Source organism: Anoplopoma fimbria, chromosome 2 (assembly GCF_027596085.1).
Source record: "Anoplopoma fimbria isolate UVic2021 breed Golden Eagle Sablefish chromosome 2, Afim_UVic_2022, whole genome shotgun sequence".
In the NCBI taxonomy this organism is placed as follows: Eukaryota; Metazoa; Chordata; class Actinopteri; order Perciformes; family Anoplopomatidae; genus Anoplopoma; species Anoplopoma fimbria.
Window position 1 is genome coordinate 3,264,174 of NC_072450.1, and position 18,562 is coordinate 3,282,735.

The window sequence follows — 18,562 nt, forward strand, 5'->3', positions numbered from 1 at the left end:
CATTATAAAATCTGGTAATTCAGGGTGAATGACTTATATCTGATGATAGCAGTGGTATTTCCTACGCTGGGACAACAGTGTTTGGATGGATCACCCATTCAGACGCCGGCTAGTTAGCTAGCTAGTTTGCTAATTCCACCATGATTTCATGCTATAGTTACACAAAAGGACACAGAAGTTATAATTTTCTTCAAATTCCATCCCTCTTCCTGTAGGCCTGTTCTTTTACTTGTAGTTGAGTATTTTTTATCCTGCAGTATTACTGCTTTTATCTGACATCTAAATCTAATGGAACAAAGTGAATATCTTTAGCAGACCTTTTATGATAATAGCAGAATAAATTCTTTTCCGGCCTTCCATTAGAGCTCCCCCAAAAAAGTCCATCGGCCTTTCTATTATTAAGCTGTGAGCCTTTCTACTAAAGCACTCTGGCTTTTATTGGTTCCATCACCGACGGGCCTGAGTCCAGTCCGTCCCACTCCACCGCTTCTGGGTCGTAATGCGGCCATGATAAACTTGTTAGGATTATGGATGCGACCTCTTTCTGTGGGTGACACAAGGACTCAGACTTGGGCCAGGTTTTGAGATAAGGGAGTGGGGCAGGGTTAAAAGCTAGGGTGTCTGTGAGGTGTCATTCATCTAGACATCACACAGAGTTAATTGTTTAATTTTTGTAAATCTGGATTAAACAGGAGAATCGCCCAATCCCATTGTACTGTTGGGTTTGTGCAGCTCTGGGGGAAGGGAAGGGAGGGACAGATGGGACTGACACATGGTCCCTGTCGACCTCCTCCTCCCTCCTCCTCCTCCTCCTCCTCCTCACCCCCCTCCTCCCCCTCACAAACTCTTTTGCCTAATCTGACCGGGTAGGACGGGTGGAGGATGGGGGGAGGGCACCGGGCATTCGCCACCACCTCTCCCTCTTTTCTGGCAGCACCCAACACCGCCGCAGAGCCAAAGCACGCAGGATATGGGCAAAAAAACAACTTATTCCCCTAGGAGGCTGGACTGAGAGCAGCCCGGACCTGGTGCTCATGCTCAGGCTCTCAGCTACAGGGAGCCCAGCAGGACCAGATTTACCGCTAACCCAGCATAAGAAGCATGTAAAGGACAACCTGCTGGACTTTTCACTTTTCTTTTTCACTGCCAGGCCTGTTAGGAGTTGTGTGAGGACGTGAGGATGCCATCTTTACAGGCACGCTGAGAAGAAAAAAAACCACCTGTTTGTGCTGGAAGTTCATGGCCAAATGTAGGGTCGTCGCGGTCGATGAAAAGCAGTTAAGTGGCGCGATGTCGGCCAGTCAGGGGATGAACCGCAGCGGCGTCTACAACTACTTCCTCAACATGGTGGCCTATCAGGTGAGAGCTGAGGAGCAGGGAGGCAGCAACTGCAAGTGGTGTTTATCAGTTTAGTGACGATTGTAAGATAAAATATTCTGTATGAGTAGATAACTCAATATTAACCTTGGCGTTGAATTTATTGATAAGGAGTTTATTATTTAAATGCTTCAGAAATGTTGTGAGAAGACATGAATATTGGATAAAAAATGTTTAATTCAAAGAAAAACAGCTGGTCACTGTAGTTTTTTTTTGCAAATGTTACTAAAACAGGAGGGAAAAAGTGCATTTGTTTGGGGACTATTTTTAGCGGCGGATTAATCCACATTTGGTGCCCTAGTGAGTATCTGTGGCAGAAGGACGGTGTGTGTGAGAATGAGTCCAAACAAACTACGGTGCGTGTTTGTGGTGATGAAGGAACATGTCGCCAAGAACAACGGTGACGCTCGTAGATGAAGAAGAGGAAGAAGAGACTGATGAGTTTTTTGGACGTGTCAGGGCAGAATGCGCTAACATTCTTACGAAAAGTAACGCGCCATAATTTTGTAGATATCCCAAGAAATCAATTGGTATGTTATTCACGTAATAGTGAACCAGGAAGTATAAAGACCGCAAAAGTTCCGCAACCTCTAGTTCCGCAAAGTGAAGCGGATGTGGAAGTGTCTTAAAACTTGCACCCTCTCAACTAACCATCAGGGGGCGACTCCTCTGGTTGTATAGAAGTCTATGAGAAAATGACTCTACTTCTCTCTTGATTTATTCCCTCAGTAAACATTGTAAACATGAGTTTATGGTCTCAATCTCTAGTTTCAAGTCTTCTTCAATACAGCATGATGTTCATTTAGTAAATGATGCTCCATTTAGAGTCAAACAGACCATAAAGCAGGGGATGCTTTAGGGTGGGGCTTAATGTGATTGACAGGTATCTACCAGAGACGTATACGGCGTCTCTACGTCACTCCTGTTCATTCCAAATATGGTAACTTCCGTTTATTGGTTTTGAAAAATAACAACATGGATAAGACCGTAATCCAAGATGGCGAAAGTGAAATCACCGAACTCGAGGCTTCATAACAACAGTCCACAAACCAATGGGGGACGCCACCATGACTATGTCTACTTCTTATATACAACCTGCGAACAAACGGCAATCCTTTAGCTAGGAGACTGCTGTTCCACATGTGAAACTATAGTTCAAAATTGATTGATTTATCACGTAACGTCAGTAATGACACTTTAGTAGTTATTTTAACCCAAACCCCAATCTTTTCCTAAACCTAACAAAGTAGTTATGTTGACCAAAACTAACTAAGTTATTTCCTGGGAAGACGGAGGTTTATATTGAAGAGACTTGCCACTTGTTGCAACATAAAATGAGGAGTAACTTTTTGTTGGATATCATACAAACCCTTGTATGAGGATACGTTGGTCAGGTAAGGCATGCCAGTTTCAGCTCGTTACATGCAAACAGTCTCTTTTCAAAAAAAAACTTTCAAGATTAACTCACTAAGAAACTAATTGGTTAGGTTTAGGAAAAGTTTGTGGTTTGGATTGAAATAAGTTAGTTTTTTTACGTTTGTTACGTAACTTCTGCACTTAACTAACAACAGTTGCGTAAAAAACGTAGTTATGTTGAATTAAAAATAAGTCAACATTGACTTGGTTTCACAGCGGCACGAACAGCAGCCTCCTGGGTGAAGGTCCTGTGTTTGTTTGACCCGTCCATCCTCTCCAACCAGCCCTGTGTGGTTTTTCTCCATATTTCTACTACAGTTTCTCAGATCGTCTAACATATTTAAAATGATACATATTCATATTAATACCATTGACTTGGAATGAAGTTCTATCAATGTAGTAAAAATATATATATATAGCTTTGATGTAGTAAAACTACTTGAAGGGGCCATGAACTTGATTTGTGTTTAAGTGTAATATGCCTCCAAACACTCGGTTTTTGTTACAGGCCTCACGATATTGAGGTTTATGCTAGTACTCGCTGGTGTTGCCGATTGGGGAACGAAGAAGTCATTCTAGTGCGGCGTTATTTGTTTTAACTTTGTGACCAATGTTAGTGGAAGTGTCGGACATTTTTGGAGACTATGCTGTGTTATAAAGTATAGGTAACGCTGTGTGTCCGTTTTTCTGAGCACACGTCTAAACAATTTATCAGTTAGCAGCCAGTAGCATCTAACAAAGTAAAGGACTTACACTCCGGTTAGTATATATCTGCATGCACTTGTACAAACAGAAACTCATTCCCCACCTTCTCAGAGTCTCCAATCAACGCTTCATCGCCTGATATTGTAGAAAGACATTAGGCAGAAATTCCATCTTGTCTTTCGTCCACACGAGTCAAATTCAGTTTTTGCCATCGCACCAAATATCAAGTATGTATAAATGAGTAATAATCAGCTATTGCTTTACTATTGTTAACTATTAACACCGCCAACGGAAAGTAAGTTCACTGAGCATGCTCAGGATCTTCTTCTCTGGTATTTGAAACAAATCTTTCACGTATCCTTCATCGCCAACTACTGGCACGTTAAAGACTAAAATCATTTTTGGGTTCCAGTGTCGACAAGCCAAATCATTCTGAATCAACTTACAACATTATCAATCAATAAAATGTTAAATCAAACTAAATTCATACGCAAAATGAAAGTCGCTGCTGTATGAAGGGTGAATTGCATCACTGGTGCATGTGATTCATGCAGGATTAGCTCTCAGATTAGCTTCTTGAATACTTGGAAAGATGAAGGCGATCTTATAATCACAAGAACAAACAACTGGAGAGAGTCCTGGGAAAAAATAATATTACTTCACCATTTCTCATGAGATGAGACAGTTTTACTAAGATCTAAAATGTCTGATTATCCCTGCTCCTACACTGCTCTTTGACCTGTTTATCCTGTATGAACCACTGAATTATTTGCACTCAGTAGCTGTTTTAAAGTAGTTATTTAATGCTTATAGCAGATCTGAGCCCACTCGCTTACTGCAACAAGTTCACTCTGTGACTATTAATCCTGCATTATGAAGGATTAAACGAGGCCAGACATGTCAAGTGGTTGGAGCAGCTATTAAACACCATTAAACACCTGGATGTCTGCCAATAAAAAGTTTTCAAAATAGCTCTATTTGCAGTTTTTTACAAAATGAAGTATCACAGATTCAATGTGCAGCACAGACAATCAAATGGAAAATGTTATATAATATTATTGACGACCTTTATCTCTTTGTGTACATTCATCCTCAGGGTTTACAAATGATTATCATGTATACAATAAATATGATTTGATTCAGGATTTAAGGATTAAATTGAAAGGTTGAATAATCAGTTTGTTTTTTTTAACATAAAAAATGAAGCACCAGTAGGTCCACGAAGCAGATCCAACAGAATCTCACGTATTTAATCTATTTTCTAAGTCCTGCATGCTGAGGGATGTTGGCAGCGGCCTCTCGGTTCAGAAAGTAGGTTAACATTTTTGATTCGTTGGGCGATTTGAGGCCGTGACGATGCCTCGGGTCACAAATAACTTTACAACAGACAAACAAACACAGTCGGAGTATAGAGAATAAATAAACTATATTTTTGTAGCACGTTTAAAGAGCTTCACAGAGCAAATTGCAGCAAATGGAGTCAAAAATAAACAATGTAAGCATGAAAAACATCTAAATTGACAAGAAGAGGACAGTAAAACCAAATCAAATAAGTAATAAGTAAATATGAGAGAGAAAATGTCAAAGGGGCAACAAACAAGGATCAGCAGAGTGAGCGTTCAGCTGCAGAATAATTCACTCCAGATAAACATTTCTGTGGACTATTTGATTCTCCAAAAGCAAAATGGATGGAGACAAAACTTGGACAAACTGTCCCTTTTTAATCAGGTTTAATTTGATACAGGATCAGATCATTGTTGAGCTGCTGCACATGATTAAAGCTCTATTTTTATTCAGTCTTCTCTTCCATGAGAAGATGTTGGACAATATTCTCTTATCGTTTGGCCATCAGATTATGACCTGCACGTGATGGATAATAATAATAATAATAATATATCTGGATTCAATGCATCAGCATTCATAAACACAGCTACATTTTTGTTCCAGAATGATTTCTTGCTTCTCAGATATTTTAAATCACTGCGCATGAAAAATATCACATGTACATAGTTAAAAACACTTTCTTCTATCCCATACATCCTCAGTCAAACCTCCAGACTGTTATCTGTGCTACAGGTGTTTTGCCTCCTTAGATTTTGTTCACGATCAGTGGTGGCAAGTTTAAAATCCAGATGTTTATCAGAACCAGAACCAGATGAGGTCGGACTCATCTGCCTTGCTGCCAAATTCTCTGTCGGTGTAAGTTGTCTGACACAGTGACTCCGAAAGTCTTCAGACAGCTTCAGTTTGAATTAGTGGACTAATTGCATCCACAAAATAAGCACAAATAACATGCTCTTCATATGCTGTTTATACCACAAATGTATTCTTTTGTGTCAATATGATATTTATGATCTATAGTGCAATTGAATTTGTTATTCTTTATTATTATTTTGCCTTTACTTGACAGTCAACCGTGTAAAGAGACAATAAATATTGGGTGAGAGATCATATCTTTGTTTATGTATCTTAAGTGTCATATCTTGTTACATTTGTGGACAACATTGTTGTGCCCACATTAAGGCTCCTTTTTCACACACATGTCATCGTCCAAGGAATGAGACATCATCGCCAGTTTGGCATTTCAAAACGGCAACAAATTGCAAACTTGGCCGGGTCATACTGTCACAGTGCCAGGAGCAGGTCAGGCAAAGTGGAACCCAAATGGAGAAAAGTGGAGATTTAGTGATGATGGTTTAATAGCACAAAAGCTTTTTGATACAAAACACACAGGTACAGCTGGCAGATACACACAAACAAAACCTCCTCGCAGCAACAACCCGACAGAGAGCACAAACGAGGTGAGGTGATATAAATAGTGACGGACTAATGAGGACAAGGGAGGACAGGTGAGCAGGAGGTGAGGAGAGTGCAGGACTAACGAGGGACAGGTGAAACTGAAGGTGGGAAAACTCACAAAAACGAGGCGTGAGCTTCAAAATAAAACAGGAACATATATATATTTTGGAGGACTGGCTCAGTTCCCCGTAACCACCCATTTTGCAATTTTTTCCCCCATTTTTAAGAGTAAGGATGTATTATTTAGGGTCAAGCTCATGGCGGACCAACGTCACACCTTGTTGTTGTTGTTTTTTTGTCAGCATCTATATGACAAAACCATACAGATAACGTGCCCTGTGAAGAATTGATTGATTGAAGAAGAATCAAATCCAACCTCATCCATAACACAGTTCTCTCTTCACTTTTTGCAACAAGCAATAACTTTTTTTCTTGACACACAAAGCAAAAAGGAAAGCAAATAAGTTTATTAGATAAAATAAGATAAAATAGAACTTTATTCATCCCAAAGCACATATTTGTGCCAGAGATTGATCAAAGATTATTACAGAAGAATAAGAACAAAAAAATTATAAACATATATAGCAAGAGTGATACTTAATAAGTGTATAATGGTAATAAATATAATTTAGTATAATTGTTTATATGACACTTTTCATAACATTAAATGTAGCTGAAAGTGATTCACAAGAGAAACAAATTAAAAGAAGATATTTAAACATTTGTATTATAAAATACTGGACACAAGAAATTAAATCAATAAAATAATAAAAAATAAAAAACAAAATAGAATAATACAAGTAATAAAACAAGTTGATAGTGGTAAAAAACTATTAGAAAAACAGGAGTAAATATTTAAAGTGCACAAGAAGTAATACTATCACTGTTGACAAAATTGAAACTAAAATAGAATATTGTGCATGATGTTTCTCTAGTCTTGTCCTCATTCCTCTGATTGTTTGAGATATTGGACATAACTCTCCTCTCTCCCCTCAGATTTGCTGCTGCTGTGGACCGGCTCCCTGCTCGCTCTGCTGTGCCTTCTGTCCTCCGGTCAAATCCTCCACCAGCACACGGGTCATGTACACGCTGTTCCACATCATGACCTGCGCCGTCTCCTGCCTCATGCTGTCCCGCACCGTCTCCGAGCTTGTCAGGGAAAATGTGAGCACCGGATCTCATCCTCCACGACACACACACATCCAAGAAATCACCTGAAATATAACAACAAACAGAACTCTATCATCATTCTGTACAAAAAGTCTGTGAAAACACAATAAGGAGCAAAGGTCCTAAAGTTTAGCTCTGCAGACCCTTTATACCCCGACATGGTTTATGATTGGCTGCAGGTCAACAGGTACAACTAACAACAGAGCAAAGAGGAACAGACACATTCAAAGGGGACAACACATAATATGAAATACTATGAAACTATGAAAAAGTGTCTGGTTTGCACACTTAATTTGAAAAGCATGGATGGTACCGGTATACATTAAAGTATAGTATATATATAGCAAATATCCAAATTGTCCATATAAATGCTTCTAGAGGGGTGGAGCAATGTTATTGTAACTTCATGGTATAATTTCAACCGTCCCGAAGTCAATATAAATCGTCAAAAGTTTAAAATGTTGTCTTTGTACTTTGTTATTATCATCTAGAGTGGTTATTTGCGGGAAAACATGCAATTCAAATGAAAAAAAGAAAGAAATGATTTTATTAGATTAATTGCTCTCATTAAAAGAACAATCTTGGCATCAGTAGTTTTAATGATGTATTTTAAGTTGCTTTTAAGTAGTGTTAGGGAGTTAAAAAGGTCATAATTCACTTTCTTTTTTGTATTGCATGAAAATATCTCCTAGAAATATCTCCAGAAACAACTGAATTTATTGAAGATTCTCGCCCAAAAATGTATTTAAGAAGACAAAAATTTATTCACATCATGATAAAGTAATAATTTACCTTCCCAATACAATTTTTTTACCAAGGAGAGCTTGAAAGCACCATGCAAGTCAGCACAACCCCTGTTAGAGTTTGTTTAGCTCAAAAGACAGTCTGAGTGATTAAACATTTTAAGGTTGTTTCTTCACGGCTTATTTTGGACTTGCAGTTGTGACAGAATGTGAGCTTTATGTAACGTGATGTGTGTGTCTGTGATGTTAGTTTCTGTGGCAACTTAAGCTATCATGCAGTGGAAGGAGACTCTTAAAGAGACAGGCGCTTAAACGGAGCGTTTCAGACAGACGGTGATTACAAGTATATTAAGACAGACGGTTTGAGAAAAAGAATGTGTTTTTTCAGCATTAAAGCATGAAAACACATTCTAGTAGAAACACAAAATACAAGTATGGACCTGAAAGTGAGCATGATATGTGACCTTTAATATTTAACAGAAAACTTGCTTTGATTGTTTCGTGGGGTAAAAGAACGACCACGTTTTACTTCTTCTCTACTTTCTATTTGTTCTGCTGGTTCTGGCTTTCAATATAACCATATTATATAATAATACTACCGGGAGGAGAGCAGACGGGAAATCTGGAGAAGCAGTCTGCCAGCTGAGGGATGCATCATTTCTAGAAGCTAGCTAGCTTTGTTATTATGTTGTGGTAGATAAAATACGTTGTGTGTGTGTGTGTGTGTGTTTCAGGTGCCTTTTTTCAACATGGTGTGTGATCAGGCCCACGGCGGCGGCCACTGCGAGATGCTGGTTGGCTACTCGGCGGTCTACAGAGTCTGCTTCGGCACTTCCTGTTTCTACCTGATGATGGCGATCTTCCTCATCGACGTGAAGTCCAGTCAGGACTACAGGGCGCTCATACACAACGGGTCAGTGCTGCAGAGGTGTTGTTGTTGTTGAAATGTTGAAAAGATACAACAACAACAAAAATACATTCTTTGTTTTGTCCCATTACATTAATTATAGATCCCGCGTGCTCACGTACAGGCTACAAACACAAAACGGTCAAGGGTTTAGGTTAACTGTTCAGGCAGTTTATTTCAGTTTCAGTTTATTCACAACCCTGATAAAGCTATCTGAAGCTTGAGAATAAGTGACCGGACACCAAATAGATAGTATTTAAAATATATGTTTACTAACACGAACACAAGATTTGAAAAAGTGCATGTTTTATACAGGCAGCATCCTCTGGAATGTGGAAGTTTCTTAAAACTTGCATTCTCTCTCCTGTCCATCAGGGGGCGACTCCTCTGGTTGTATAGAAGTCTATGAGAAAATGACTCTACTTCTCTCTTGATTTATTCCCTCAGTAAACATTGTAAACATGAGTTTATGGTCTCAATCTCTAGTTTCAAGTCTTCTTCAATACAGCATGATGTTCATTTAGTAAATGATGCTCCATTTAGAGTCAAACAGACCATAAAGCAGGGGATGCTTTATGCATAAATCAGCAAAACAGTCATGACCAAAAACATAAAAAACAAATTACTGTAAATAGAATAAATTAAAACCAGAAATCATAAGAGTATCAGCACTAAATTTATTCCCAAGTCTGTATGTTTTATTGATGCTGACAAACATAAAGACGCCACCTGCTTCCATCTTCTTATAAAAATTGAAATTCCCCCAAAATGTATCCATAATCAACCTTTTCATAAATTCACTCAATCTTCTGTCTCTTAAAATCCTATGAAGCCGTTAAGTTTTCTCTGAATTAGGTTACAAAGATCTTTATGTAATTTCCCAGAATTAGAACATTTAAATCTGGACCTGATCCCATCCAGAGACGTTTCCAGGCCTCTCCTGAAACACAGCCTTCTTTAAATACTTCACTACGGTCTGCTGTGTCTTTTCCCTCTGCTCACCTGACCCGCTCTATTTAGAGCTCTTTGTTGTCACACTTTCCATTGCAGTCGATTAGAGTGCTGACGTAGCTCAGATTAGGATTTGACAGACTGGATTGATGGGCCTAGCCAGTACAAATGTACTCGGGAGAGTCTTAAATCTGTGCCACGGTGAAAAGGGGCTTCAGGGTCTTTGGACTGTTGGGGGGTCAGGGGTCACCCAGTGCCCCACTGAAACCTGCAGAGTGACCCAGAGTTCATCACAGTTCAATGTTGGACATTAAATGTTTTCATCCTACAGCAGAAGGACGACATGCTTCTTCTAATCCCTTTTCCTCATAATCAATATTATGTAGTTATTTCCTTGAAAAATTCCTCAAAAATGATTTAGAATTTTAGGTTTTCTTCAGACACTGTTTCATTAATAAAAGAACAAACATCATAATATTCATAAACATTGTTTTGATGTGAATTTCAGTATATATTCTATTTATTATATCATATAATACAATATTATATTATATTGTAATGTATTAAATATATTATATTATATTATATTATATTATATTGTAATATATTATATTATATTGTAATATATTATATTATATTATAATATATTATATTATATTATATTAAAAAACTTGTAGTCCTTGTGACCCAACCATCCCACCTTTACTATACTTTAATCATGTATAAAAACATTATAACACACACATTTCTGGAATACTGTATTTTGATTTTAAATAATAGAGATCATCCGAACAAGTCAAAATGTTGAGTTTTTTTCAAAGCACAACTTAAGCAAGTTTCAAAACCCTCATATTAATAATTTCAATTTAATGGTCAATTCCTGTCATGTATGTTTTTAAATATTTTTCTCTATTTATCTCCCTTGAAAAGTGTCTTGGAGTTTCTTGAAAAGCGCTTCATATATAAAATGTATTATTATTTTATATATATTTTTCTTATAATGAGAGTAGTTATAGCAGTACTAGTACTAATAATAGCACAATAATAATAGAAAAATGATAACTACTATTAAAATGATGATGAAATGTGACTACATATTAGCGTAATGGTTTTAATATCAAAAATAAATGAATGACTCCTGGGAACATGAAAGAAACAACACATTATTTGCAAAGAGGATTGTTTTTAGTAAATGGACTAATACATGCAAAAACAAGTGGTACAATCCTTTAATGATACATTTGAATTATTGGTTATGTCCATGGAGAGAACAAGCAAAACGAAAGAATTAAAGAAAACATAACAGGAAAAGTTTATGAATGAATACAAATGAAAAAAACAAAGAATGTCTCCCGGTTTAAACTGTTTTAAATGTTTCTGTTTTGTCTCTCCACCTGCAGCTTCTGGTTCCTGAAGTTCATCACTCTGCTCGGGACGTGCACCGCTGCCTTCTTCATCCCCACGGAGTCCTTCCTGCACGGTGAGGAATGAATCCATGCATGAGAAACACATGTGATGGTTGGAGACGATGGAGTCGGTGCAGCTCCATGTGAGTCCTGCTGGAGGGCAGCAGAGACCTGCCGCTCCACTCGACTCCACCGCTGAGAATTATTGAGCCGTAAATCTCTGCAGCTTGATTCCACTTTGTTTGGGAACAATAAATCTGACGGTGATACAAGCGTGTGATCAGAGCAGATTTATGATCCACAGCTTGTTCTATCTCCCTCTCTCTGAAATCTCATTTTCCTTTTTTTTCTCCTCGCTCCCGTTCTCCCAGCTTGGCATTATGTTGGTGTGGTGGGAGGATTTGCCTTCATCCTCATCCAACTCATCCTCATCACAGCTTTTGCACACACCTGGAACAAGAACTGGTGAGTGAGAGAGGTGTATGAATAAACTATTATATTACTGTATATGTAATTATATATTGTGTATGATAGGAGGATTAATCATGACATGGGCCTTTATGAAATGTATTCAAAAAAACTGGTGATAGATGAAATACAATAATGTGAATTATTTGACGAAACGTAACCACATCTGTCCACATACTTTTGGTTGTCAGGCTCAGATAATGGTTCAAATTAAAAGGAATTATACACCTTTTTACAGATGATGTCATCAAATATATGCGTGTATTTGTTGGTGACGGAAGTGCCATTTTGCCCCAGACATCCAGAAGAGTTGGCAAGCTTTAAACATTGAATCAAAACCAGAATCAAAATGTCTGGTTGTTGCATGTTCGGTTGTCAGAATTCCAACAGCGGGTTCAACAAGTTCTACAGAATCCAGACAGGATGATGACCGCTTTAGTAACGAGTGACCGTGTTATCTGGTGGCTTTCAGCTGATTGCTGTTACTCCTAGTAACGAATGAGTCTGTATTTAAAATTCATAGAAGACCTTTCGAGGACACTTACATGTTCTGTCACAATCATAGACTGTATTTAAGATGTGGACGTAGTCATGGTGACGTCACCAATTGGTTTGTGGACTGACTCGAGTTCAGCATTTTGGTCTTCATCTTGTTTTTTTGCAACCAGAAGTGCACGAGAGGTGGAGCTAAGTTCAACTAAACGATGAATAAGAAAAATAATATATTTTTATTTAAGGCCCAATTTATAACAATTAACTTTCATGAAGTGAGTACACACTGTGAAAGAGTTAAAGTTCTAAAACAAAAACAACACAGACAACTCCCAGACCGGAGAGCGCCAATGGTGTCGACCTGTCAATCAGTGTGTAGCCCCGCCCTAAAGCATCCCCTGCTTTATGGTCTGTTTGACTCTAAATGGAGCATCATTTACTAAATGAACATCATGCTGTATTGAAGAAGACTTGAAACTAGAGATTGAGACCATAAACTCATGTTTACAATGTTTACTGAGGGAATAAATCAAGAGAGAAGTAGAGTCATTTTCTCATAGACTTCTATACAACCAGAGGAGTCGCCCCCTGATGGACACTAGAGAGAATGCAGCTTTAAGACATGAAGCATTGACTTTACTTTTCAGAAACAACACATTCCACTGACAGTCACCTTTCTTTTTAGGTCTGATTGTATAATGTGAGAGACTCAGACGTTTTAATTCCACTGTTAGTCACTAAGTCGAATTTGTTTGGGGGTTAAGGAGAAATGACGTTAGTCTTGGAAAGGGAGGAGTGAGGGGAGGGGTGTTCAGCTGGTTCCAATCTGCAACCAAACAGCTGGATGAAGCCAGATCCAAGTAGTCACAAGCAAAAAATGTTGGCAATCACTGATCCTATCACCATTTAAGTATTTAACCAAAAAATACACAAACCTCACACACTGCTGGGCTCCAAAAAAAATACTTATTGCACAGTTATTTTTTTAAGCAGCTCCTCATCAGACTCCACTACTTTATATTGTCTAAAAAAGGCAAACAATGCTAAATAATAATAAAAAAAAATGAATAAAAAAATGAAAACCCCACTGGATTAAGTCACAGATACAGAGCTGTCAGAGATCTTTGACATTTTGGAGACACGTGGCTCCAACAGGACAGTGTTCATATGTTGTTGAAGGTCCCTCACAGCTTTTCATATTTAATACATTACATGAACACAAACAGACGGCAGCCTGGTTCACATCTGGAGAAGAGAGCCTCTCTTGGTGATGACGGATTCATCTTGTGTCCAGCAGAAACTATGTAAATCATTCAGACTGACTTCAGCAACATCTGTCCCCTCCGTCCCAACATCTGGAACTCTGTTTCTGTTTTCGTTTACTTGTTCTCGTTTGGTGGGTTTAATTTTGGTTTGCTAGGTTGTGGTTTCACTCTTCTGTACCCTGTGTTCATTTTCATTTTACAGTATTTCTTTCCTTCTTATTTTGATCTTCTTGATTTTTTTAATGTGTTATTTATTAATTCACTCCAGGAATTGATCATTTATAGCAAATGGTTGTTGAATCAGATTTGGTTGAACAGTTTTGCTCTATAAATGTATTATTTGTTTGGTCTATTAAACATTAGAAACCAGTGATGAAATGTCCAGCGCATCGTCCTGGAGTCCAATGTGATTTCTTTAAAATTGCAACCAGCTGACAACAATATTCAGTTTACCGTATATTAATCAATCAATCAGTCAAGTTTATTTATAAAGCACCTTTTAAACAGGTCAAAGGAAGTTGAAGAAAGAAGTAAATAACAAAATAAAATCCAAAACTGAATAAATTGATCATGGAAAAACAATCAAATGTAATAAAGTAAAATTAGAATGGGACCAAATTAAATATGAAATATGTATAAATACTAAAGCATAAAAACACATAAGGTACTGTATAAAAGCAGATTCAATTTTAAACAATAATTAAAAAAATAATTAACTTATAAAACCCTTGATAAAATCCAGACCTAATAGATTACATTTTTAGTTTCTATAAAAAAGAATATATGAAGAAGAAAAGCATCAAATCATGACATTTGTACGTTGTAATTACTATAATTATTACAATATTATTACAATACATTTGCAGTCAATTGACCGATCAATTAACTGACTTATTATTGCAGCTCTAATTAAATATTTTTAAAGAGTAAACAAAAATAAAAACTTGGCAGGTGAAGAGGCTCTGATAAAGATGATGATGATGATGATGATGATGATGATGATGATGATGATGATAGTCCTTTGTCTGATCTGTTTGCTTGTTGACGTCTCCTCCTCTGTGCGTCGTCCTCGTCGTGTCCTCATTCGTTCGGCCAGACTCGTCCCAGATGTTATTTACCGTCTCTAGCTGTTGCTGTTGTCCCGACCGTCTCTTTCTGTGACCTTTGAACTCTGCTGTGACAAGTCACAGTTGTAGCAACAACAACTAAGAGGATTTATTTCCAACGCAAACACACAAAGCTAACAATCCTCTTATTCCCTTTACGCTGGTAAACACTCCCTTCTGGGTTTGCAGGTAAGAAGACAAGCTGCTCCTGTTTGTCTTACAAGCTTGTCTTTTTCTCTTAACCACATTATGAGTCTCATAATAAAACCACATGTAGCCCCCAATTTTTTTTTATATTTGTCTCATTATCTCCTGTAACTTCTCACCTTCAAGTCTTTGTCAGCAAGAAAAGTTTAATCGAAACTGGAAAAGATGCGATATGTAAAATGTAACCAACTGCTCCATGCTTATAAGATGCAATCAGGCATTTTGGAATGATTTTTAGTGTAATTCATGAGAAAAAAGGAAAAATCCATGAATTTTATATAAGAAGTGGAAGTTGCCGTCATGACGTCACCCATTAGTTTTTGGACTGCGGTTTTGAAGATTAGAGTTCGGAAATTTGGCCGTCGCTATCTTAGTATTTTTGCAAGCCTTGAACAGAAGTAGAATGCGGAGACATGACGTAGAGACTTTGTTAGAGACCTGTCAATCACAGGAAGCCCCGCCCTAAAGCATCCCCTGCTTTATGGTCTGTTTGACTCTAAATGGAGCATCATTTACTAAATGAACATCATGCTGTATTGAAGAAGACTTGAAACTAGAGATTGAGACCATAAACTCATGTTTACAATGTTTACTGAGGGAATAAATCAAGAGAGAAGTAGAGTCATTTTCTCATAGACTTCTATACAACCAGAGGAGTCGCCCCCTGGTGGACACTAGAGAGAATGCAGCTTTAAGGCTTCAATTTTCAGAACAGGTTGGTGCCTGGGAAAATGCTCAAAAGGAATCCTGAATTTACACTATCAATAAATCACTTCTGACCTTAATTTATGGTAACATTTATTAGAATCTGCAAACAAGTTTCTCTGTTATCAAATGACAATAAAAACATTCAACCCCCGTTGGAGGAAATAACACTTTCTCTGACGGATGCAGCATCCAGTCAGAAGTTCATCCCTCTCTGTCCTCTGGTGTTTCTCTCTCAGGTTGACCGGAGCGGCAGAGAACAAGCGTTGGTACCTGGCGGTGACGTGCGCCACCCTCTTCTTCTACACCATCGCCACCATGGCCTTCACCTTCATGTACAAGTACTACACCCACCCCATCGCCTGCCACTTCAACAAGGCCCTGCTGTGGATCAACTTGGGGCTCTGTGGCCTCATGTCCTTCATAGCTGTCACACCGTGCGTGAAGCAGAGTGAGTCGACGTTAACAAACACCAGCGTGTCTGTCGTCGGGTTATGGCGGTGAAATAACACTTAGTGCGTCTCCAGCTATGCAAACATCCCCCGTGTCCAAACCAGAGCTGCTGCAGATAATAATAATTAGATGTACTGTTAGATAATATCATGTGTTTCTCCCTCTGAGAACCAAACGCTGACTGCAGGCCTGCTTTGTCTGCACAGGTCGGGGTTTCATGATTGAAACATACAGCTGATAACAGAGGTGGAAGAAACACTCAAGTACTGTACTTTACTTTAGTAAATAGATATAAGGAGTTTTTCAACCACTGCTCAAGTATAAACTGAGGTATTGGTACTTTGCTTGAGTATTTCCATTTAAAGAGCATTTATGATATCTAATTTTCTATAATTCGATTATAATTTGAAAGGAAACATTGTACTTTCACTCCACCATATTTATCTGATACCTGGAGAGACGAGTTACTTTGAACATTAAGAATTTGCATTCATACACTGTTTATACCCAACAATATGTACTTACACTTAACGTACATTGTACCTGTAATTGTTAACTTTTTGTTGCAGCCTAATGACACAATTCATTTTGAACATAGTGTAAATTTGAGATTTAGAGCTCATTGAGAAATCTATTTGAAGTTTATTAAATCTGTTCTAGAGCTTTTGATCGTGATGTCCTCAGCATTTGGATTTTGTTTGTCATGGAAATATAAGTTTTACCAAAAATGTAAGGTTTCAGGTCTAAACCATGTAGAATGAAAAATATCTTCAAATTTCTGTCTGTTCATTATATTATTATTATAATATGTTTTATGTTTTTGTTTTTTTTAACCAAATAAATGCAGATAAATTCCTGACAAAATTCCAAAAATTAAAACCAACAAATAATAAAAACCTTAATTAACATGTAAATATCAATGACTCAAAAATCTAACTCTCTAAAAGGAACCTTTTTCCTCAGTAGATTTTACTTTTACATTAATAAACTGAGAACATTTTACGTCTTTATAGTTTACATTTGTTTACAGTGGTTGAATTGTATATTTTTTACACTGCAGTATTTGTGCTTTTGATAAGATGTGTGTGTGTGTGTGTGTGTGTGTGTGTGTGTGTGTGTGTGTGTGTGTGTGTGTGTGTGTGTGTGTGTGTGTGTGTGTGTGTGTGTGTGTGTGTGTGCATGTCTTTTAGAATTGTCATAGTATGGTAAATCAGATATTGTACATTATGGTATGTCATTTTGACCCTCCCTCTCTCTCCCTCTCTGTCTCTGCAGAGCAGCCTCGGTCGGGGCTCCTTCAGGCCTCCATCATCAGCTGTTACGTCATGTACCTCACGTTCTCCGCACTGGCCAGCCGCCCGCCAGAGAAAGGTACGCTAACTAACCAGACACAGAGCAGAAGCTCTGCAGCAGATCTCTTAAGCTCCACGAGTCTCTGTCCAGTGTTAACACCGACACACAAACCTCGACATGAGCACATTTATCAGGGATGTGTCTATTAAAAGAGGAATATATGGTGCAGGAAATGCATGGAGACCACTTTACTTGCAATCATTATTGTGCTGAAATTCTGTCAGAAACAACAGAAGCATGTTTTTCTTTCTTTAAATCTGCAATAATCAATATTCATATATTAGAAAAGGGTTTAATGACTTCTGTATGTGTAATATGAAAGGTGCTGCTCATAGTGACAAACCCACAGAAATATTTCCTCTTCAGCGCGCTTGTTCTTCGTCTGTCCAGCTTGACACGAAAAAAAGATACATTTAGGAACAAGCAGGTGAACACGGCAGAGCGGTTAGCAGCTAAATAATTGGATGTCTTTCTCAGGAGATGATGGAGACCAAAATCGAGCAAAAAGAGAGTGAAAACTAGACTTACATTCGCAGAACGATCGTAAAAAAGACTCCAAATCAATGTTGCTCTGTGTTTGCTGGATGTGAACTGTTTGCTAATATATTCACCATGACAACTTTATAAAGGTGTAGTGAAACACTTTGTGTGTCTTTGTAGTCGTTTTGTGTTTACGCATCGCTCTGTGGTTTTGTGTCTCTTTATGGTCGTTCAAGATTATAACAATACAAATGCAAGTAATTTCAAGGTGAAATGTCAAAATGAAAACCCTAAAGGGTGCCGAAATGTTATACTGTTATTATGTTGGTAAAACTTGATTGACATGTTAACACAGGGGATGTGGTGTATGGTGTTGGTTTTTTGCTGCAGGAGCAAAGATTTGAGGTCAAACTGCAAATTAAATTTCCATTTTTTGTATTTACTTTCCCTTCTAAGCTGTGGTTGAGAGATAATAACACAAAGAACAAAATGAACACTAGAAAGAAAAAAATATTGCTCTTTACAGTCAGCATGAAATGGAAGAACTATGACAAACAAC

General features: G+C 37.9%; 1 protein-coding gene across 1 annotated transcript in view; it reads left to right on the plus strand.

The window, feature by feature from the left end:
- Positions 1-1,239: 1,239 nt before the first annotated feature.
- The window catches only part of serinc4 (serine incorporator 4), a 25,376-nt gene continuing 8,053 nt past the window's right edge, over positions 1,240-18,562 (plus strand). Inside the window, exons 1-7 of the mRNA XM_054619745.1 lie at positions 1,240-1,359; positions 7,294-7,461; positions 8,945-9,123; positions 11,469-11,548; positions 11,846-11,939; positions 15,957-16,168; positions 17,446-17,541. Of these exons, the coding sequence (XP_054475720.1) occupies positions 1,240-1,359; positions 7,294-7,461; positions 8,945-9,123; positions 11,469-11,548; positions 11,846-11,939; positions 15,957-16,168; positions 17,446-17,541 (949 nt within the window). The remainder of the gene's footprint in view (positions 1,360-7,293; positions 7,462-8,944; positions 9,124-11,468; positions 11,549-11,845; positions 11,940-15,956; positions 16,169-17,445; positions 17,542-18,562) is intronic.